This window comes from Bolinopsis microptera, chromosome 6, assembly GCF_026151205.1.
Source record: "Bolinopsis microptera isolate Bmic1 chromosome 6, MBARI_Bmic_1.0, whole genome shotgun sequence".
Lineage (NCBI taxonomy): Eukaryota > Metazoa > Ctenophora > Tentaculata > Lobata > Bolinopsidae > Bolinopsis > Bolinopsis microptera.
In genome coordinates this window covers 18576975-18600138 of record NC_087077.1, presented here as the reverse complement: position 1 = coordinate 18600138, position 23164 = coordinate 18576975, and the positions used below count along the sequence as shown (strand labels likewise).

The window sequence follows — 23164 nt, the reverse complement described above, 5'->3', positions numbered from 1 at the left end:
GAATGTAGAATGTACATTGAACATTATACATTGTACATAGTATGTCATCATGAGAAAGTGTACGTGAGTAAACTTTAATTGCTGGCCCCTGGACTATCATTTTATCTGTACACTCCACTGTTTGATCTCAGACCTGAACAATTGGTACCGAGTTGGATGTGACTTGTGTGACTTTGTGTAAAATTGCTCATCATCACATATCGGAGGATCGAGTTTCCTAAATGTCGCGTATATTACCTGATAATAATATAATCACACACTTATTGTGTACTGTAGTTGTACTACACTTAATAATATGTGCATCAGGTGTTTGAGTCATAATTCCAGCTTTTCATTGAGCTGTGAATTGTAATTCTGATTTGTTTAGATTGGTTTGGTTGTCGTACGCCAGCACAAATAAGCTTTAGAATGCCTAATTATTAAACCACTTTATATGGCGTTTAGTTTAAGAAAATAGTTTTTTTGAATTATAATCATTCCAGTGTTTTGCTGCTATTAAAGTGTGATTGATCGAACAGTAAAATGCTGTTCAAAGCTTCAATAAATAGGGTACTAGTGCTAAATGGATTTATTCTTGGTTGACCATGATAGCCCATGCCCCTTACCATTTTAACCATTTACAACACCATTCGTTGATCGTGCCATAGCAATATATCAATATAGTGTCCACAGTAGTTACCATAGCAATATATCAATCGTGTCCGCAGTAGTTTTGTTTATTGTTGACACGTAAGCTGATAACTTTAATTTTAAAAGATCTGGTAGTATAGGAAATTGCAAAAGTTAATTCTCGACCTCGTACCCACATTTATATTTAGGGCGGGTTCACATCTTACGTCACTATCTTAGGGGGAGAGGGTTTAGAAATTGGCTGAAATGGTGACCAGGTGACCGCTAATGTAATATTTCCATGCAATAGCCATGTTTAAACTTGCAGAGGGTGAAGAGGGTTTTAAAATGGCAACATCTTGCTTACGTAATAATATGTGAATGGCCTATGGATTGAGATCAGTAATGATATCATAAAAAGTCATCATCAGTCCAAATTGACAGTTAACTCATCCAAAGGTAGAATTTTAAACACCTGATGATCTGATCTTGAAGCAATACTGAGCTGGCTAGAACTAAAAGAGAAGAGAAGATAATCACAACAAAGCCTTTGAGCCTGAAGGCATGGTGAGCTGCGAGGAAAGTGCGGAGGTGTTAGAGTTCTGGGAGTATAATAAGACCAACTTGGGCCCTAATTTCCTTCAGACGGCCGAGTGCCCTCCTCCTGAGTGGCTACCTCTTCTCATCATAGGTTAGTTACGTTTATAGTCATAAATTAGTCATAATACTAGCAGGAACCCGTCTAACCCTAAAGTGGTGTCAAGACTCAAGAGACTAAAATAATTATTAGGTACCTATTTAATTCGCATTTTTGACACCACTTGGGGATCCAAATTTTGAGCTCTAAAACTCCTATTTCTTGACCAATTTTTTATTTTTTCATGCTGATTTGAAGGCCATTAAAGCATTTGACCCAGCCAAAAAAGTTTCAGTTTTATATCTTTTACGGTTTTTGCGGAAAGTCGCGTTAAAGTTGATGCCGTGGTGTCAGTAAAATGCCACGGAACCATATATATCGTCTCGCTTTATATATAGTAAGATTTTACTGAACTAAGGTGTAGTATTGCCAGATCCCAGTTCAATTTGTAACGGAGTTTTATATTAACAGGAAACGATGTAACAGAGTCGATATATCTTGATGTTGCCATGGGGTGGCAAGTGCCCATACATCGTGATCCGATAGTTTCATTGCGTCCTAATATACGAAGATATGAACGTTAAGGGGATACTTGAAATAAAACGGAACTATACAAATCTCATTTATAGGCATGGAATCTGTTCAAAATAAGGACGAAAATACTTTCTTTGATTTTCCAGATTCACTACAAATTACTATTTCATTTGGCTCTTGCAATGATCAGGACGGCACATGCACTCGCCACTCTTTCGCAACTGGAATCTACTCACATGACTCCGTTACAATTCTATTTTAATACCGTGCCCACCCGACCGTAACTACTTTACACCTGGCCACTGAACCTCTCGCCTCAGTGGCCGGGTCCCGTACAAATTGACAGGAATCTGGGCGGAGTGGAGTGATCTAAATCACACCCAGATCACTATAAATGGATATGAGAAATGAACAATAGAATGAAAATATTTGACATGACAAAAAGACAGACATGAGTAGTTCCCAATGAGATCAGCGATCACGTTGTCCAGCTCTCAACTCTCATAAGTCACGTGGTTCAAATTACATACTTCACGTGCCCACCTAGTTCTCTAGTCCCCACCAGCTTACCAAGTTCTTACTTCTCCAGATAATAAACATTCCAACTGTTTGAAGGCCGTGTATACTGGCCGTAACTAATTGCTCATTATCCCCAACTAACCTCCCCAACTAACCTCCCCAACTAACCTCCCAACTAACCTCTCCAACTAACCTCCCCAACTAACCTCCCCAACTAACCTCCCCAACTAACCTCCCCAACTAACCTCCCCAACTAACCTCCACAACTAACCTCCCAAACTAACCTCCCCAACTCACCTCCCCAACTTACCTCCCAAACTAATCTCCCCAACTAACCTCCCCAACTAACCTCCCCAACTAACCTCCCAACTAACCTCCCAACTAACCTCCCCAACTAACCTCCCAACTAACCTCCCCAACTAACCTCCCAACTAACCTCCCCAACTAACCTCCCCAACTAACCTCCCCAACTAACCTCCCCAACTAACCTCCCCAACTAACCTCCCAACTAACCTCCCCAACTAACCTCCCCAACTAACCTCCCCAACTAACCTCCCAACTAACCTCCCCAACTTATCTCCCCAACTAACCTCCCCAACTAACCTCCCCAACTAGCCTCCCCAACTTACCTCCCCAACTAACCTCCCAACTAACCTCCCCAACTAACCTCCCCAACTAACCTCCCAAACTAACCTCCCCAACTAACCTCCCAACTAACCTCCCCAACTAACCTCCCCAACTAACCTCCAAACTAACCTCCCCAACTTATCTCCCCAACTTACCTCCCCAACTAACCTCCCCAACTAGCCTCCCCAACTTACCTCTCCAACTAACCTCCCCAACTAACCTCCCCAACTAACCTCCCAACTAACCTCCCAACTAACCTCCCCAACTAACCTCCCAACTAACCTCCCCAACTAACCTCCCCAACTAACCTCCCCAACTAACCTCCCAACTAACCTCCCCAACTAACCTCCCAACTAACCTCCCCAACTTATCTCCCCAACTAACCTCCCCAACTAACCTCCCCAACTAGCCTCCCCAACTTACCTCCCCAACTAACCTCCCAACTAACCTCCCCAACTAACCTCCCCAACTAACCTCCCAAACTAACCTCCCCAACTAACCTCCCAACTAACCTCCCCAACTAACCTCCCCAACTAACCTCCCCAACTAACCTCCAAACTAACCTCCCCAACTTATCTCCCCAACTTACCTCCCCAACTAACCTCCCCAACTTACCTCCCCAACTAACCTCCCCAACTAACCTCCAAACTAACCTCCCCAACTTATCTCCCCAACTTACCTCCCCAACTAACCTCCCCAACTTACCTCCCCAACTAACCTCCCCAACTTATCTCCCCAACTTACCTCCCCAACGAACCTCCCAACTTACCTCCCCAACTAACCTCCCAACTAACCTAGCCCCACTTTCCAACCAGCGGGTGTCATGTGGCTAGCTACTCTGATAGTGACCTTGGTCAGCACTAGCAGGTTCGATTCCTACAGATGGAGCAAGACGTTTATTTATGTCATGACGAGACGGGTGCTCTATTACTATGTACTTTACTCCTTGCTTAATGTTTTCGGTAAGTTTCACATATCATAGTTACTACTAATTACTTAATAAAAAAAACCCTTAGCTCCACAGTCCACACCAGTCGCTAGAAAATAAAAATATGGCTGATGAATTATAGTCAAGAACTAAATGACTGAACCGAGAGACCCCATACAACAATTACAAAATATCCACTGAAAGTTGCTGCAATTGCAGTGATACTGAACGCTAAAGGAACTCTCGTGTACACGTACCTGGGTGATGTGCTGGAGGCGCTGTGCTTTCTCAACTTCTACATGCTCATCTGGTCTTACACAGGTAATTAGATCTAGTTACCTTTCTTAATTTGCAATTAGTAAACACTAAACATAGTGCAACATAGGGCACGTTGCTAGGCAACATAGGGCACATTTCTAGGCAACATAGGGCACGTTGCTAGGCAACGTAGCGCACGTTGCTAGGCAACATAGGGCACGTTGCTAGGCAACATAGGGCACGTTGCTTGGCAACGTAGGGCACGTTGCTAGGCAACATAGGGCACGTTGCTTGGCAACGTAGGGCACGTTGCTAGGCAACGTAGGGCACGTCACATTAATACATTAGTTTATTTTTTGTCTTTTTTTTCAATCTATGAAATTATCTTTAATTGACTTTAAGGGTATATAAGACAGTTGAAACTGAAAGTATTTTATAACTAACTGATGCGGGAAAAGCGAATGTGCTTAACACTGATATTTGGCAGCTGGCAACCGGTTGCTAACCTGTTTCTAACAGATTGGTACCCGGTTGATTACTATTATACTATTCTATTCTTACATACACCTATTATAAACGATCAGAATATATTGTCCGTTCCAGTATTCGTATTTTTAAATGTTCCCCATTGTAAATAAAAGTAGTTTTTAAGTATTTAGTATTTTTGTAATTCTATTTCTCTACTTATTGTTTTAAATGGAGATTTTGTCCACGACTGTTCTAATCTATTGTTGTATAATTGCTAATGAAAACTCCCCTTAATTTTTAAGTATTCAGTATTTTCGTCCAACAAAGGTACCGCGTTTTACGTGCCACATACACCGGGCCGCTGCCATTGTAAAAGATAGTCGGAATATTAATTGCAGAATGTCGGCTATAATACGATAATAATGGCCATAATTTGTGAGAAAAATTTAATAATAAATAATAAATTTTATCATTTTTAATCAAAAATCCCAACATTCCTGTTGCATCATCCAGCAAATTTAAGACAGTTGGAACCAAAATTGTCTTTTGTAATTAAATTTAAGCAGCTCAGGACAATTAAACTTAACACTTTAGTGTCTCCTTATTAAGTGTATTTTAAGTTCGCCTGTCGCAGTTTCTTAAGAATTGTTCCTTTGTCCAACAAACGAACACATTTATAAATAGTAAACTAAATCCGAACAGTTCCAAGAACTTTTCGGATTCAAAATTTTTGGAACCTCTCCGAACTTCTCCAATTAGATCGTAAATTGAAATATTTAAATCAGGTGGAATCGAGCAGACGATGAAAAAGATGATAGGACTAGAGCTAAATTTAGGACAACCTCCTTTCTGTTGGCTTTGTTGCTTTCCCAACATTAAAATAAGCGAAAGATTCCTATGGTAAATTTGAGATTATTATTGATTACACACAAATTGTTGAAATATCCTATCCCTATGTCTATCCATTTTGCCCTGTTTTTGCCCCAAATATTTGACAGCAACAAAAGAAATTGTTGAGATAACGTAAAGTAACTCAAGTAACTTTACGTTTTAAACTAATTACAACACTACAAATCTATTACATTTATTGAGTATTATGTAACGCGATGGAAATATTTTAAGCGGGTAATATCCTTTCCAAACCCTGGATAATAACAAGACTTTGTTGTATAAAAAGCATTAAAAAGTAACTTGCTCCAGGTGGATGGAGAAGCTGCTGCAGCAGTTACCGGGTGTACAGGGTATAGTGGGGTTAATCTACGCAACTCTTGTCAGTAGCGGTGTTTCAGCCACTATTTTCCAGCATTGGGCTACCACTACTCTTTACAGTAAGTCAGATTAGGGTTTATAATAACAACGTGATGGAACATGCACAATATATTTCAATAGTTTAAAACCAACCTAAATTTTCGTACTTGTAATTTTTAATTGAACCTATAGTCGAATGTTTTAGCGGGTACAACACTACTTGCAGGTTTTGATACAAGGTCAGCTACACGTCACATCTTTACAAAATCATATAAACCTTCCCTCAGTAATAATGAATACCCCCCAATAATATAAACCTTCCCCTCAGTAATCATGACGGTATCGTTTATGTTCTCTATGTACGCTATCGGAATCCTCTTCGCTTGCTTGTCTCAGTTTGTGGTTGAGAGAAGCATCAGGGCCAAGTTTGCTGTTTTTAAGATAACAATCGTCCTGGCCAAAGTTCAGGGAATAATCCTGTCATTATGCAGTAGCTCCGTTGACACGCACGGGTAAGTCGAGTTTGAGGGTGGTAGATATTATTGATTGAGCGATAAACGATTGACATGTGTTTACAAGCGTAACTAAACGCTGAAAGCCTCAATTTATGGCTTTTTATTGACTTATAAATGAATGTATTTATTTCTAAAAAGATTATGGTCATAATATAACGACTCGTAGATGACTGAACATTTATTTATATGCCAATACAGATTGCCAATCTGTCAGATTGGCCTCTGAAATTACCCCCGGGTATTTATAATTCAAAATCATTCTTAAATGACGTCTGTGTACAACATCCAACTTTTCCAAGACAGCCTTAGGTGCAGCCCAACAACTGGAGTTATACATTAACACAGACACTACCATGGCTTCATACAACATGAGTCGCTTTTGCAGAAGTATCTCGTTAGTCCAGGCTTTTTGATACTTATTGAAAGCAGCATAGCCTAAACTAATACTACGCTGAATATCTGCCTTACTGCAAAACATGGATCCCAGTGTGATGCTTCTCCTCCACTCCTCACTACCGTTTCCCCTGAACGCGCTTCAGATTTTCTTTATCTCCATCATTGAAGTCGACATCATCTGCATATTCAGTGTCAAGGGGAAGGCCTTGACTAGTGATGGGTGGATCTGGCCTGCCCATTGTAGTAGCGAGGATGGTTCAGAGTTCACAGAATGCACCTGCAAGTACAAGTGTAAACAGACACCCAGATAGGCAGTCACCCTGAAAAGCGCCCAGCAGACTCAGAAACTGAGCTGATAGCGTCCGGGCCGGACGCTGCGTCCCGTTAACGTTTACTCTAACAACTGTGTTGGACAATTATTTAATGAATATTTAAAAGTTAAGTCGCACGTACACACTTTTTAAACTTAGTTGACGTTTATTAAGTTATTACTCGCAACTCTACTTAATTATTTGAATTTTAATAAGCTTGGTTTTAAAATGTCTCGCGGTAATTCTGCCGACTTTTTAAGAACTTTAAAACACTTGGTCTTTTAAATAATCCCATTTGTCTTGATACGTCAAGGATGTTTATTTATGGTATTTCTGTCGACTATAAATACCACAAGTTTAACAATAAGACAATTTGTGGCTTTAAAATAGCCCACGTTTAGTAGTATATTTTTGGCATTTTTACAATTTATATCATTTAGCAAATTTCAAATTGTCCGAAAATGTATCCCGACTATCCTAAACTTATTATACTGATAGTTGGATAATATCCGGTTGGAAGAGACAAGGACAAATGAATCAGGAAATTAGGAATGTAGGTAAATTTTCGGCGTCAACGCCATGTTCAGACTCAAATTATGTGTTGCAAGTATTAAAACTATTATCCAACTATAAGTATTTCAGTCATGGGACTAATAAACAGCGAACTACTCCATCATTTGATAAACAGATTATACCCGCAGTTAGTAACCATGGTAACCCGCAGGTATTACTCCAAAGAGAACAGGACAGACATGTGGAACGCCTTCATAGTCTGTGTAGAGTGCTTGGTACTAAGCATAGTGGCTAACTTCCTCTACAAGAAGTCTGACTACGATACCGGCCCCCTGGCACCTGTTCGGTTAGTAAACACAAACATATTTCTTATTAGGCGTTGGGTCTTAAAGTTGAAGTCTGCTTTGGGGGTCGTAGCTCGACATCAGGATTAAAGGCTGTGATGTATAAATAACCTTGATTTTCAGTTTTGATTCAAATTATAAGCAACCTATTATAGGTGCGGTAAAATTTAGCAAATAGTGCGTTCCAGCACCCGGCATAAATTTATCTTTTGTGCGGCAAATTTAGAGGAAAAACACCGCGATCTAATACTTTACTCTTAAATATTTGCTCAAGAAACTTCAATATTATTTTTGGATAATTTTAAGATTGAACTGTAACTTCAGAGTAAAATTAAACACTGTGCGTGGTACACATTTTTGGACTTACATATATATTACACGTATATTTGTTGAGACATATTTTTGGAAACAAAATAAAATACTGAACAAGGGAGAATGTTGAGACAAGAGAGTCCAGCTATCCCTCTTATAGACCTGCTCTCTCTCTCTCTGCTCCAGTTTGCTAACATTCAGTTTTGCTCCATGCCAGCTCAGGGACTTTGAGCCTCTGGAGACTGGGACGATACTTCAGCAAATTCATACCACATCTAATTGAACTTAATCTTGACCTCAGCTGAGGATAATTCCCAATGTGTCAAATGTGATCCTCAGGTCAGGATAATTCTTTGCCATTTGCATCTTAACCTTGAAGAATTCTTTCATCAGATACAAGAAGGACGTGGATGAGATAGACGAGTTAGAGAGTGGAATGGAAGAAGTTGACCTCGGAAAACCCTCTCTTGTAATACAGAATCCGAACATATAGATCCTCCAGTCAGAATATTGGACCGATTAGCACAGCTAGTATTTTGTCGCATATATCTTGCCACAGCCGTACAGAGTCAAAAGTAGCTCATCAATAAGGGGCCATCTACTTAGGATGTCCGGCAAATAGGGAGGGGGGGGGGGGGTTTGGAAATTCGGACACATCCGGACAGGGGGAGGGAGGGTGGTCTGAAAATCTGCGATGTTGGCGGACGTCCTAAGTAGATGGCCCCTATACTAAGCGACATGGTGTGACTGGCCTGCTGAGCCCCCTTCAACCTTGTGTCAATCATCAGCCAACTGGATAGGGTCACTCATATTGTAAATATATATCGTAACATTCATAATATATATAACATTCATAATATATATAACATTCATAATATATATAATGAAATAAATTTAGACAGTTTTTAGATGAATATTTTGTAATTATTAGGTTACCATATTTTAGAATTTGATTACCGAGAGATGTTTATATTGACGACTTCATATTGTATCGTATTACATTTTGATAAAGTTTAATTTAATCGTCGTGATAATATGCTGATTATCTCGGAAATCGAATTTTTATTTTGTTCCTGTACTTAAGTATTAGTAGTAGTAGTCCAGTCATTTATGGACATGTATGGAAATGAACCTGCAAATTTTCAGATACTCCCGAAAATTTGCACAGACCTTCCCAAAGGTATGAATACAAGATTTTCGGTTGAAGACATTTTTTACCGTGGGAAAACCCAGGAGGGCCACGCCCATATTGACCCAATGACGTAACTGACCCTTTGCTTCTGAAGGTCGTAGAGACTTCAAAGTAGGCTTAATCGAAGCCGCATATGCATGTTTATATAGGAGTTATTGATCAACACATGGCCTAAAATCCTTACTTTTCGAGAAATTAACCAAAAACCATTTTGGGCGTGGCGCTGAGCCCATTTTACTAACTATTGATAGGATCATGAGACAGTCTTCGGATAGGGTTTAAAAGAACCGCATGTGTTTACTTTTTCAGTTATTGGCGAAAAACTGATTTTCGGTTCCAGAAATCATGATCATGCAAAAATATGGGTATCTGGTAAATTGGGATATGAAGGTCCTAGAGATTTTTAAATGGGTGCAAATTGTTAATTGTGCAAAATGACTATATTTATAAACAACTTATGAAGCAACATGTACCCTAAAATGTTGGTTGACGATGTCAACCCATCGAAGCAGAGCAACGATCGACGATCTTCGATGCGAAGCAAGAATGCTAGTTCGCGCGGCGCGTCGAAGCGGCGAAGTCCTCCAACCTTGTCATACGTTGTATGACCCGCCGCGCACGAAGTGCGCGGCTCCCCCTGTATCGTCGAAGACGATACTATGTCGTCGAAGACGATACTATTAGTGTATGTACTAAGAGCATCAACTTGCGGGTGAACATTTTATGTCTCAAAACCCAACATATTATACATCATTGGAAAGGTCTCATTGAGTAGAATCGTTTGGTACCAAGTTTTGGGCAAATGGCTGTTCCTAACGAAAGTTATAGCCCGTCAAAGTTCCAAAAATGACCATTTAAAAAATGGGGCGGGGCATCGTGTTCTTAAATTTTTTTACGAAATTTTTTTACAGAATATTGTTAATCACATTTTTTTACACAAGATTTGCTGTATGCCGTAATTTTATTTTCCGATATTTGAATCAAAAATAATTTTTATTTGGATTTCAAAGTACGCGCTACGCCGCGCAGTTAGAAATCGCAATAAGGAGATTTAACCAAATTTTTTGTTGCGCCATTTTTATTCTCATATCAAATATGCGCTGATACTTTTCGGTCGAATTTCTTTTTGTTGCCGCTCATAGCAATTAGCAGAGAGCCTCAATGCACACACCGTATATTTAGTTTGATAGTAGTTGTTTTGTTGCACATTGTAATGCAGATGTTACTAAATGATCTTGAGAGGGTATTTAATATAACTGAGTTAGTGTTACTGCGTTTTGGCTGCGATGTGCTGGAGACTACTAGAAACTTGTTCTAGTATAGAATAGCTTAGTGGATCAGGATGTTGCTAAATTAAATCCCTTGTTACACTCGTATAGTTCTGGACAGGATTTGAACGTTTTACACTTTTATCAGATCATTTCAATCATGCTTCATACCGAAATTACAATTAACCCATTCAAGCCTTGTATAACAATAACGGACAGTATTCTGTGTTAGAAAAAATATATGTACTTCCAATCAAATCGTGCAATTTCCTTGGTACACAGGTGCACATTCTTTGATGCCCGAAATGCATTCCAAGCTCTAGATATCTGCCTTCAATAATGGCCTATAATCACATTTGCCAAAAAACAGCTGCTTTGTAATGCTGGTGTGTCCCACTTAGTTTGATTATCTTAGTTAAGCCGTAATATCGAACTCGAAGACCTGTTTCGTTATTATTTCTTGAAATGCAGGTATTTGAAGGTTTTGAAGCAATTTTTTCAATTAATCTATTTTCCTGGTGTAGAAACAGACCTAACTTGATGTATATTGTTTATTCTAATTAAAGTATATTTGAATTTAAAATATGAACTTCAAATATCATTATTTCTAGCTGAACCAGAATTTCCTTTGGGACGAGATGCTTTCCGGACAAACATTATTGTATGCTGATATAATAATTAACAACCGATCCTATGGGCTGAAATATGTAAGTACTTTGTTCAAGCTTGATGTGACCTTTTTTATCTTAGTATACTTTTGACTGCTTTAGCTCAGCCTTTATAATAAAAGATAACCTCTTACCAAGCGATTGTGGAGAGAAATGACAGTCATATTTACCATTACCATTTTACAACTATTTAACAGTACCACCAACTGACTGTAATTTTCAAGCAAGAATTATTACTGATGAAAACCCATTAAATACCTAAAACTGCGTTGTACAAACACACTTGTTTATTGATAGTTAACATTAAGGATGGTTGATGCCTGTTAAGTTCATTACAGTGGAGTTCCCACTTACGAGTGTTGGCTGAGAGGTGGCGCGCCTGAGAGGTGGCGCGGTGTATGCAGAGTATGATAATGTCAGCCTTACTGCGGACGCGATAATTCAAACGTAATGAAAGCTAATGTCAGCTGCGCCGCAAGGCTGACATTATCATACTCTGCATACACCGCGCCACCTCTCAGGCGCGCCACCTCTCAGTTTACCACTCGTAGGTGGGAACTCCACTGTTATGCTCATCTACTTACCAGTTTATTTACAGCCAATTCTTATCATTGTGACTTTAGCAAGTGGATATTTTCAATGCAACATTTAAACATCGTTTTTAGGCAAGATTGGGCAATTTGGTTTTGATCACTGGATTGATCACCAAAAGTTAATTAATTGAATAATAATTTGAAACTAAATCATTCGAAATCACTGATTGAGTGCCATTGATTGAGTGAAGAAATCACAGATTAAGTGCCAGGATCATGTATCCGTGCCAGATCTTAAAATGGTCATAACTCGGCTTAGTTGTAAACAACGAACTTGAAGTTATAGGAAAGCACTTCAATTATCAAAACAAGTCCAAATGTGTCTGGAAATTTTGGAGTTCCTAACTCAAAACGTTCTCAATTTATGGTGACAATAGAGAAAAAGAGGGAGTGTACAACCCTATACAATCTCACTAGTGACAATATACCTTTAGAATTTTAGAAATAAGTGCTCTATATTCGTTTCCTCCTTCAAATAGTTGATTTGGTCATTTACTTTTGAAACACTGAGACAGTCTGAGTTCTTTAGCTTTGATCAGTATCTGATGAACGGTGCTAGAGTTTCAAAATGATACTTTGACAGCTCTGGGTTTTTCAGCAGACATATTCCCAATTTGAGCAGCTTCGAAGCGTGGCTTTTCTGCAATTTGTTCAAACACATCACAAATTTGATCGCCAAGTTTCTCTCCTGTATCCTCCTTGAGACTAAAAATGAAGACATTTCTGCAATCTGCTGCGATCTTCTTCAGCTACAACATTCCAAACTACTTTCTTCAAGTTTTCTGCCGTGAAAGTGGAGACAGAGCTGGGGGAAGGGTTTCCTCTGCATTTTTTGCTGATTTCTGAGCACTGATGATTTCACTTTTCATTTCCTCTATCTTTTTATTCGTGGAGAATACGCTGATATTAGACAATACCCTAAAACGCATCAAAAAGGTGCTTTACTAGAACGTCCTTGTTTGGTTTCTTGAACTTCTCGAATGTGATATCACTATCTTCATCAAAGTTTATTGTCTTCATTACCTCAACCCAAATACCAAGATCATTAGAAGCATCTGAAAGCTGGTCGAAATGTTTACTTGACTACATTAGAGAGTCTAAGTACACATCTTCCATAACGTACTCACAATTGTATAGCACCGGACACAAAGTAGCAGATAAGTCGTCGAATTATAGCAATAAGAGATGCACATGTAAGAAATGTAGTAAATCAAAGTTTTCACTTTTTAGTCCCCGTCGGATCACATGATTTCTCTCATAGAATTGGTTCCCAATTAGTGGTTTTACAGTACCGTCGAGCTAGAATAAAGACTCCATATGAATGTGTTAAGTATTGTTAAGCTAGGATCTTAGCATTAAGCAATAAGGTGTCAGAGAGCTAAGAGATGACAGGGAGTGATAGACAAGGTTCGACCGGGATCCCGGTTTTATCCCGGATTTTTTGAAAAACTGAAGTTTAAAGCAAAATTATTTACCAATTAATAAACAAAACACTGTCAGAGTCAAGTGCCAATTTGTTGGGTAAGCTGTGCTTGTGCTTTTTATCAGTTGCGGATACCATATTTTAGTGTAAGTGTTAAGTGCTGGTTTTCTTAGCTATGATCCCGGTCCCAAATCTGGCTGAATCCCGGTCCCGGCGTATACCTGGTTCCGGCACTCCTTTCCAGTCCCGGCCAAAAAAGCAGTCCCGGTCGATCCTTGGTGACAGAAGGGGCGGTAAATAATGTTTTGTTTCTGATATTGGTCAAAGAGCGTACTGTATAGCATTGAACCTACACAGTTTTAGTACCCCTCACTTGAGTACTTGTGAACCATAGTCCATGACCACTAATTGGGAACCAATTCTGTGCGGAGAGAAACCATGTGATCCGACGGCCAAGGGGACCAAAAAGTGAAAACTCTGATTTACCGCACTATTTATCTTTCCCCAAACTGTACTGTAAGTCGGGGTTTTACTGTATATATTATCACGAAGATCAGCCCAGGCTAGTAATTGCCATCCTGATATTTAAAGTAAATACCATTTTATTTAGAAAATAAGTGCTTACTTTCTATCACCATCTTATAAGTAATACTAGGCAAAATAGTGATACGTATACATATATAGTGTAGAGTGCTACATAGAGATCAATTGTTTCATCTTAAGTTTGTTACGCAGCTTACGCTCATACCTGGTAGTGGTAGTGGTACCAGTAATAGTGATAGATTGCCCGACCCTAATCGTGGGTTTTAATCACGTGCTTCATGCTTGTTATAGGTGGTTATCAGCTGTTATGTTCTAAAAATTATAGCGCTCATTGTAAGACGTAGGTTCAATGTTGGTATGGTTTTAATTAAATTAGTTACCCAGAATTTTATTAAGATATTGTGACGTAATAGCTTTTTGAGTTCCGTTATTTTGTTTAAGTGTAATTGTTATTCAAAACATATAATTTCAGGTGTTAAAAGCTTGGAGCAAGACACATTACGATCGATGGCGTTCGCTGACTGATGCATTGCTATTTACTGCTGACTAGCTTATCCTTTTGTTGCCTCTAATCAGTGATGAACACCAATTAGAATCAATCGATTTAATTCACAGGATATTACGATTGTTTACAAGGGCCCTAGCACCTGTAGTTTAAGTTATTCGATTCGATTTTTATTAAATAACGCCGTTTTTCTTTTTCTGATCTATTATTAGAGCTGTCAATGTCTTCATCTTATATTTATTGCTGCGATGTTTTACTTTATTTTATATATCAGTTGAGACTAATTAATGAATTTGACAAATTTACAAGTTTTAAATTTTTGATAATATTTGATATTTCGCCATATTTATAAATGTGTTATCAGTAGTCAATAACTACACAATAACTACACAATGTAATGTATTTGATTTCTGTTTGTGTGTACAACCACTCCCGTGCATAGTAAAGCAGGCGGAGACTTGCACGTGCACGTGTTAAGAATTTGGAGCTAAATTTCGATCATTTACTGTTGAGTTTAGAGTGTTCTACGAAATAATAGCATGTATCTTCGGTTGTGATTTAAATTTTATGATACGATAAAAATTGATTTCTAGCTTCCTCCCTGTGACAACGGATTTTCTAGTATGTCTTTAGAGTAAAATAAAGGTCGAGACATATTTATATGGTACGAAATTCGGGGATTTTTGGAAAAAATTGGAAAAAATCCCCATATTTTCGTACTGAATTTCTGAAATTTCGTACTGAATTACTGAATTTATGAAAAAAATCCCCATATTTTCGTTCCCCCATAATTTCGATCCCCGCTAATTATGATCCACATAAATATGTCTTGTAAGGTATGATTCACATTCGACACAAAAACCGAGAATGCACTCTGGCATTGTTCGTGCGCTGCTCGGGAGAGCACGTTTCCTTGATTTGTGTAGGGGATTTCACACTTGTATGAGTTCCCTGGTATTTGGAAAATTTTCAGGTGGTTTAATGGTTATATTAGTACTTGTCCCTAACAATTAGAAAAACCGAGTTTCGACATCTTGACCCACTCAGGCCACTCCCAGGGGCCACGCCCACCCCAAAATTACTGAAATCCAGGTCAAATCAAGAATGAGAATCTTTACCCTTGTATGGGTTTTATGTTCCGGGGTATTTGGAACATGTTTAGGATGTTTAATAGTTATTACCTGTCCCAAACCATCAGAAAGACCGAGTTTCGACATCTTGACTCACTCAGGCCACTCCCAGGGGACTCGCCCACCCCAAAATTACTGAAATCCAGGTCAAATCAAGAATGAGAATCTTCACCCCTGTAGGAGATTTATGTTCCGGGGTATTTGGAACATGATTTGGTGGTTAGATAGGAAGTACCTGACCCCAACAACCAGAGAAACTAATTTTCGACGTCTTGACCCACTCAGGCCACTCCCAGGGACAATTCGAAACTATTTTTAGGGGATTTGAAATCCGTGTCAAATCCCCTAAAAAATCCCCAACAAAATTCAGGGAAACGTCTTCTGCTACGTTACTCGGAATTGTAACGCGCAATTTAACAATTTGTAGACAAAGAAGCGCGCCGCGAACCACGCGGAATATCAATTGTCTCTTCAAATATTTCAAACTCTGTTGACAAAATAAATTGATTGTGACTGTAATAATGGATTAAAAATTACGGCATACAGCAAATCTTGTGTAAAAAAATGTGATAAACAATATGCTGTAAAAAAAATTCGTCAAAAACTTTAAGAACACGATGCCCCGCCCCATTTTTTAAATGGTCATTTTTGGAACTTTGACGGGCTATAACTTTCGCTAGGAACAGCCATTTGCCCAAAAATTGGTACCAAACGACTCTACTCAATGAGACCTTTCCAATGATGTATAATATGTTGGGTTTTGAGACATAAAATGTTCACCCGCAAGTTGATGCTCTTAGTACATACACTATATAGTGAAGCGACCGTGGGGCTCACCACGTGATACAACTCCAACCTAAAATGCTTACTTTTCGAGTTATTAATGGCTGATATAACCAGTTTTGCTCTATTTTGCTTGTATCACGTTGCGACCCCCACGGTCGTTTCACTATGTCACTTTATCGTCCTGACGATACGAGGGGAGCCGCGCACTTCGTGCGCGGTGGGTCATACAACGTATGACAATATTTTGCTTAGCTGTAGTGAACGGTGGATATTCACGTATTGAACGCACGTTTCAGTCATTTTGTATTGAACGTTATTCAACGACCAACGTCATGTGATTATCAAAAACCAAAATTCATGAAAATAAAATTTTTGAAATCTTAAAAACTTTTTTGTATTTAATTTTATGCTACTGCATACTGAATACTACTAGTAATTTATCCATAATGTTCAGAACGTGATATGAGTTTTAGTGCAGATCAGAACGCATATACAGAAAATGTTTAGTGAACGTTCCGTACGTGCACTACAACTAAGCTATTATGCGCAAAATCGTCGTTTGAATGTGGGACAATTTTGAAAAAAGTAACTGAGGTACTACTACTACTACTAGCAAAACTGCGCGCATCCTCTCAAATCACCTAATTTGTTCAATTTTAGGGAGGGGCGCCAAAAGGGGAGGGGCGCCTTTTCGGGGGGGGGGGGGGGGGGGGCGCGCGCCACTGGATCGGACAGTGATTCTTGTCCGAATCAGATGACCGATAAAAACCGAGCTGTTGTCCGAAATTGTAATCTGATCCGAATACGGCACATTTCCAATTTTAGATATAATCTGATATCTAGAGTCACTGTTCGACTAGAGGCGCCCATAAATCGGACGATATATATATAATGATCAAATTACCCATTGACAACGTTTTTTCATTGTTTTATTCTGATCTTCTTTAGTGGTCGTGTGGTTCTATTTACATGATGTTAACTTTTAAATATCAATTGTGAAGCAGTATATCATTGATGAAAAGTTAATACTTTCATGACTAAGGTTATATTTTCAATTTCTTTTTTGGGTCTGTGAGCGAACTTCACAACTTCGTTGTCTAGCTAGGGTAGATAGCCACACAGTATGAACTCTGCAAGATGCATGTGTTCTCATTTTGCTTTATCAATCAATAGACTACTATTTTATTTTTTATAATATTAATAACTATAAGCTTGCTGCATCTAATAATCACTTTACCTGGGGACCCCAGGCTATAATGTTCATAAACCGAATAGAGATTAGGCGGAATGACAGGCTGAGCGCCGCCCAGTAAATAATCACTTTACCGCTGTCAGTGTCACAAGGTCACTTACCCACGAATAACGGTGCATACTGCATATTTACAATTATCACAGCACGTCCACCAACTATCTATGATCTATAGTTCACAACACTTGTGGTGCCAGATATAATAGTTCCAGGAGAGCTCCCAGGATAGAGTTACAACTTCCAGCTCCAATTACTATACAGTCCATCTATGTAATTAAAATTATCGTTATGTTTCGTTTTGTGTCCATTGGTTGTCATGCCGCCGACGGTTGTATGGAGATTGGAGGGTTGTTCACGTTCATATACTTCAAGGCACTGATCGTGTTAGTTTGTAAGGTTTTTTAACTGGTATTCTGTATGCTTTGTGACAGGTGACGGTAGTGCTGTAGGAGCTACAGGGTTTTTTTATAGATAGATAAGAGGCCGTGTACATATTGGTAAGCACGTGGTAATCACTCTCTGGCCTTTATAAGACATCTGGCCCCCCTAAGTTTAAATACATAGTTTCAAAATTCCGGGAAATCGAGAGCGGGTCATCTGGAAAATTCTCACTCAAAACCCGGACGAATCTATCTAAGTGTTTGACCATTGTTAATGGTCTATCTAGTCTGGATGGATCTATCTAGTCTGGCCCGGCGCGCGCTACTTCGTACTCGTATAAGCACTTGCCATTTCGAGAAGAAAGCGGCGCGCGCTACTTCGAAGAAATTTTGACGAGTAAGAAAACTTCGCAGTATATTATTTCTTCTCGAAATAATATAGCCCGACCATTAACAATGGTCAGACCATTAACAATGGACAAGTTGAAACTTGAAACCCTAACCCTAACGAGAAATTAAACTAACTTCCTTATACGGTCATATCACGTGATCGAACCAGTTTTTCGCCAGTATCTCGTCAGGGAAGCATTTTAACCCTATGTCATGGGGGGTTATTCGGAATCAGCGCGAGCGTCCGAAAATACATCGATTGAAGTTGGTTTCAACTGTCGGGGGCCCTTTTAGAACAATATCGAAGATCGACTGTAGACTAGACTTAGAGTGATTTAGCACGCTCGAATACCTCCTGGAAAAACGAAATTGATTGAAGGGACAGGAAGTATTATAGTATTATATTTATAATATTATAATATTGTAATTTAACAAAGTTATTAAAATATAAGATTCCGACGCATTGTGTGTATAAGCTACTAACGTGATTCATTTGCATTCTATTTTGGGATTAACATTAGCGGTGCTTATCATTCTGAAACCTCCTCAGTGATTATTAATCTAAGACTAAAGGTTACCATTTTAGTTTAACTTACTATTTTCGGTATAATACGAATTACAGTTGCGATTCGATAGTTAACACTTTGATACACTAGTATATCTTAACCTTTGCAAGTTCCAACAGTATTTCCACTGAAATAAATGGGCTGCAGAGTGCAGTCAATTCATTTTATGTGACCTCTCTCGATGATGGCAAAAGAAACTGGGCCGGACGTAGCAGAGGATACATGTGCTCGTTTGTCAGAAACACGAGGAAATTTAGGACCGACTATTCATCAAGTTATTGAATGTAGACCACCCGAATGGATCCCCTTCATAGCAGTCGGTAAGTACGGACAAAGTTTGAATTACATAAAAAATATGAAGTATTTCAATGTTTAATTTAAGGACATAAATGGTTAATGATTCCCCCATTATAGCAGCAAGTCCCGCAGCACAGCAGCAGCATGTGCAGACACCACACTAACATGATTGATATGTAGTCTGATATCATATCTACTTAACCTCAGGGTTGGCAGGTTTACTGATAATTGTGATATTGACAATAAAAGGTTGCCGGCAGTTTTTTAGCGTCCTCTGGTCCCACCCCACCATTGTAAGCAAGACAAGGGGTGTCTTTCTCTACTACCTTCTGTACGGACTCGTTAACTTTCTCAGTGAGTATTTTTTGTAAAATCCGGATTGGAATATTATTTATGAGTCGCATAGTTGAAATGTTTTCTTGGGTTAATTTCTATTGATCCCGTTTGATGCGACAAGTATCTTCCCTGATAAGAGCCTTTTCCTTGTCGCATCAAACGGGATCAATAGAAATTTACCCAAGAAAACATGAGTACTGAATCTGAGGGATACTCACGGAAAGTTTTAAAGGAAAAGAAACTGGGACATGCAAAACATTTGTTGGTACTGCAAAATGTTCAACGTTATAAGGAAATGTAGAACCACGTGATGCCCACATAAGGTAGTAGTAGTAGTGAGGAGAAAAAACTGGGACATACATTTGTTGGTACTGCGAAATGCTCTATGATCAGGTTTTAACAGAGTACATTTCCTCAGAGATACTAAATCCGAATTCGCTGGAGGTGTATGATATTGTAGGGACCATACTTGAAGGGCTACTCGTATATTTCGTATACAGTCTCCTCTGGGATTATGCTGGTGAGGGTTGATCGATTTGTAGTGCATGTGTACTGTCGATAATTATATTTTATTCAATAATTGTCATTCAATTTTGAGTGAAAAAGTGACGAAAGAGGGAAAAATGGATAAGTATTGAAGGATGACGTCACATCACGTGACATGACGTCACATCACGTGGTATGACGTCATGTAATACATTCCATTCTCCCAGGCGGTTACGAGAATGTGTTACCCAGTGTTCTGGGAAGGTGTGACGTCACACCACGTGACATAACGTCACATCACGTGGTATGACGTCATGTGATACATTCCATTCTCCCAGGCGGTTACGAGAATGTGTTACCCAGTGTTCTGGGAAGGTGTGACGTCACACCACGTGACATGACGTCACATCACGTGGTATGACGTCATGTGATACATTCCATTCTCCCAGGCGGTTACGAGAATGTGTTACCCAGTGTTCTGGGAAGGTGTGACGTCACACCACGTGACATAACGTCACATCACGTGGTATGACGTCATGTGATACATTCCATTCTCCCAGGCGGTTACGTGAATGTGTTACCCAGTGTTCTGGGAAGGCAGATAACCATTAATGGACGCCCTATGTGCTGTCTCAAATGTACTCGTAAAGTTACTCTCAATTTTATTTGGTCAGTCAAAAGAAGATATTGAATATCTGATAAATAATTTACTGGAATAAAGAACTTAATTAATAAGTGATTAATCTTTCCCAGTTTTAAAATCAAAATCGAAAAAAATTGATGTCTGTTGCCATGTTAACACGACCAATATTTATAATAGTTCTTATTTGAAGCTGATCTCCATTGGAATCTTTTGGATCTTACTAGTTAAGTAACAATAGAATTTTCCAGGATCTACGAATGGTTAGTGATGCAATACCCTATTGTTCAGCTTTTACTAGGTGTTATAGAAACGAGCAGCTTTTTTGATGGGCATCAAGGAATAAGTAAAAAGGTCATTCGAGGTGAGTCAAAAAGAAATTAGTTTTTCAGTAAAGTGCCATTAAGGTCAAATATTTTAGTAGCAATCGCTCAGGTTATACAAATATAGTGTAAGACGTAAGTGTTACTGTGTTATAACGTTAGTGTACCAGTGTATTTCTTATAAGGTGGCTGCAAACTGTAACCCAAACTCTTCAGGATTGAGAGCCTTGTCCATGTTCGCGGCACTTTACGGGATTGGAGTGGTGCAGAAGCTGTGGAAAGGACAGAAAGGACTAGATCCAAAGATCCGCAAGAAAATTGCTCTTTTAAAACTAACCATTATTCTGGCTAGAGTGCAGGGATTCATTTTTACAATAACGGGGTTTTCCGTGGAACACATCGGGTAGGTGTCTATAAGGGGCCATCTACTTAGGACGTCCGCCAAAATCTCAGATTTTACTTTCAAGTTTCAACACTACTATATAACAAATAATTCGAGCCTGAAGATGGCGTTGACGCCTAAAATTTGCCTACATTCCTAACTTTCTGTTTCATTTGTCCTTGTCTCTTTCAACCGGATATTATCCAACTATCAGTAATTCGTGTAAAATCCGGATTGAAAGATTATTTATGAGTCGCATAGTTGAAAACGATGATGTCACATTGAAACGTTGAATAATTCCTTTCCTGATAAGAGCCTTTTCCTTGTCGCATCAAACGGGATCAATAGAAATTTACCCAAGAAAACATATCAATAATTGATTATCAGTAAAACTCTGCATTTCAGTGCGATGACGGGGTCCTACAGGGCGGCTACCTGGAATAGTTTTATAAAACTAGTGGAGTGTGTCTTCTTCTCCTTCTTCGCTAACCGACTATACACTCTAGAAGATATTACAGCTAGGGAGGAGGAGCAACAACTGTCCTCTGGCATTTCAGTTGACAAGGAAGATGATGTTGAGGATAGTAATGATGACGTCATCAAATGTACAGATAATCGGATAGGTGGTGGGATGAACGGTGAAGCAGATTTGGCCTTAGATATGAGCTATGATGTTACAGACGTTCAGTACAAAGATGAAAAGGAAACGCTTATCTCAGATTTAACAAAAAGTGGGTAAAAATGAAAGAAAATGCTTACCAGCGATCAGATTACGTTCTTTGTAGAACTCCATGGAAGAATTTCAAGAGCTGCTGGACACTGGACAGTCACTGACCGTCAGTGGTCTACATTCTATCCTGCCATTCGAGCATGTATAACATGTATAACATGTATAACATGTATAAGATGTGTTCATTTTAGTCGCTAATAATGATATTATTCATATTGAAGGATTTATAAGTGGTATGTTTACTTTTTAATTTTTAGTCGCATTCTAAAAGTTTCGTGTGTTAATAACCGTGTTGGTGATTGCTGGGCGAAATAATATATTTTATTCTGTAATACAAGTACGTACTGAGCAATGAGAATCAATATATTTGTAAAAAATCAAATTTAATTCTAATATCTGAGTATAAACTGAATAATGAACATCAATTTAAAAATCAATATAATTCATAAAACACACATTAGTGAATTAGTAAAACATAGTGAATTAGTAAAACCAAAGCTACAAAACCTATAGAAGATAAAAAACAAACAATCAATGCTTGAATAACGGAATGTTTGAAATTTGAATACCTTACAAGACTTTTTTATAACGTACGAAATGCGACGGTTTTCCCGAAATTTCGCCATATTTTCGGACCGCCAAAATTTCGGTCGTCGTAATAGAATCCGTCGCATTATTTTTAGCTTATTCCAGTAATTGTGGCTTCATCGATTCATTTTGTTCTAGAAAATTTAGTGATATGATGGTGGGACAAATAAACACAATATTCCATGATGAATTTAATGTCAAGTAATACGTTTTAAATTTACAATAAAAGAATAAATTACATTTATGTGCTAACATAAACGTCTTATAAGAGACTAGTCAAGAAGTCAAGATAAACAATTTAATACCAAACTCAATAAGTGAAACTGAAAGAGTCGAGCCGGACCCCTTAGAGGAAGTTGAAGAAATCGATTTATAAGTTTCATTTTGTTTCAACATGATTTTACCGATTTTTAGAAAATTTTGAATTTCCTTTGTGTCAGAAAACAAAATGATGAAAAATACCCTTATTT

At 38.6% G+C, this 23164-nt stretch overlaps 3 protein-coding genes and 1 long non-coding RNA gene across 4 annotated transcripts in view; 3 read left to right on the top strand and 1 right to left on the bottom strand.

Moving 5' to 3' along the window:
- The first annotated feature begins 1066 nt into the window (after positions 1–1066).
- Positions 1067–9270, top strand: LOC134817337 (organic solute transporter subunit alpha-like). Its single transcript, XM_063826473.1, has 8 exons — positions 1067–1300; positions 3742–3888; positions 4074–4175; positions 5366–5480; positions 5781–5908; positions 6157–6340; positions 7775–7909; positions 8613–9270. Exons 1-8 carry the CDS (start codon positions 1174–1176, stop codon positions 8710–8712), a joined length of 1038 nt encoding a protein of 345 aa, XP_063682543.1. The 5' UTR covers positions 1067–1173; the 3' UTR covers positions 8713–9270.
- A 1945-nt stretch (positions 9271–11215) lies between these two features.
- On the top strand, positions 11216–14720 carry LOC134817301 (uncharacterized). The gene is made up of 2 exons (XR_010160516.1): positions 11216–11386; positions 14379–14720. It is a non-coding gene; the product is annotated as an uncharacterized LOC134817301 (long non-coding RNA).
- Positions 14721–19000: 4280 nt separating this feature from the next.
- On the top strand, positions 19001–22528 carry LOC134817336 (uncharacterized). The gene is made up of 7 exons (XM_063826471.1): positions 19001–19232; positions 19417–19563; positions 19964–20065; positions 20592–20700; positions 20923–21035; positions 21211–21397; positions 21782–22528. The coding sequence occupies exons 1-7, from the start codon at positions 19094–19096 to the stop codon at positions 22113–22115; spliced, it is 1131 nt and encodes a 376-aa protein (XP_063682541.1). The 5' UTR covers positions 19001–19093; the 3' UTR covers positions 22116–22528.
- LOC134817472 (uncharacterized) overlaps positions 22476–23164 on the bottom strand; it is a 62960-nt gene continuing 62271 nt past the window's right edge. Inside the window, exon 11 of the mRNA XM_063826612.1 lies at positions 22476–22675. The gene's annotated coding sequence lies outside the window, so the exon portion shown is untranslated. The remainder of the gene's footprint in view (positions 22676–23164) is intronic.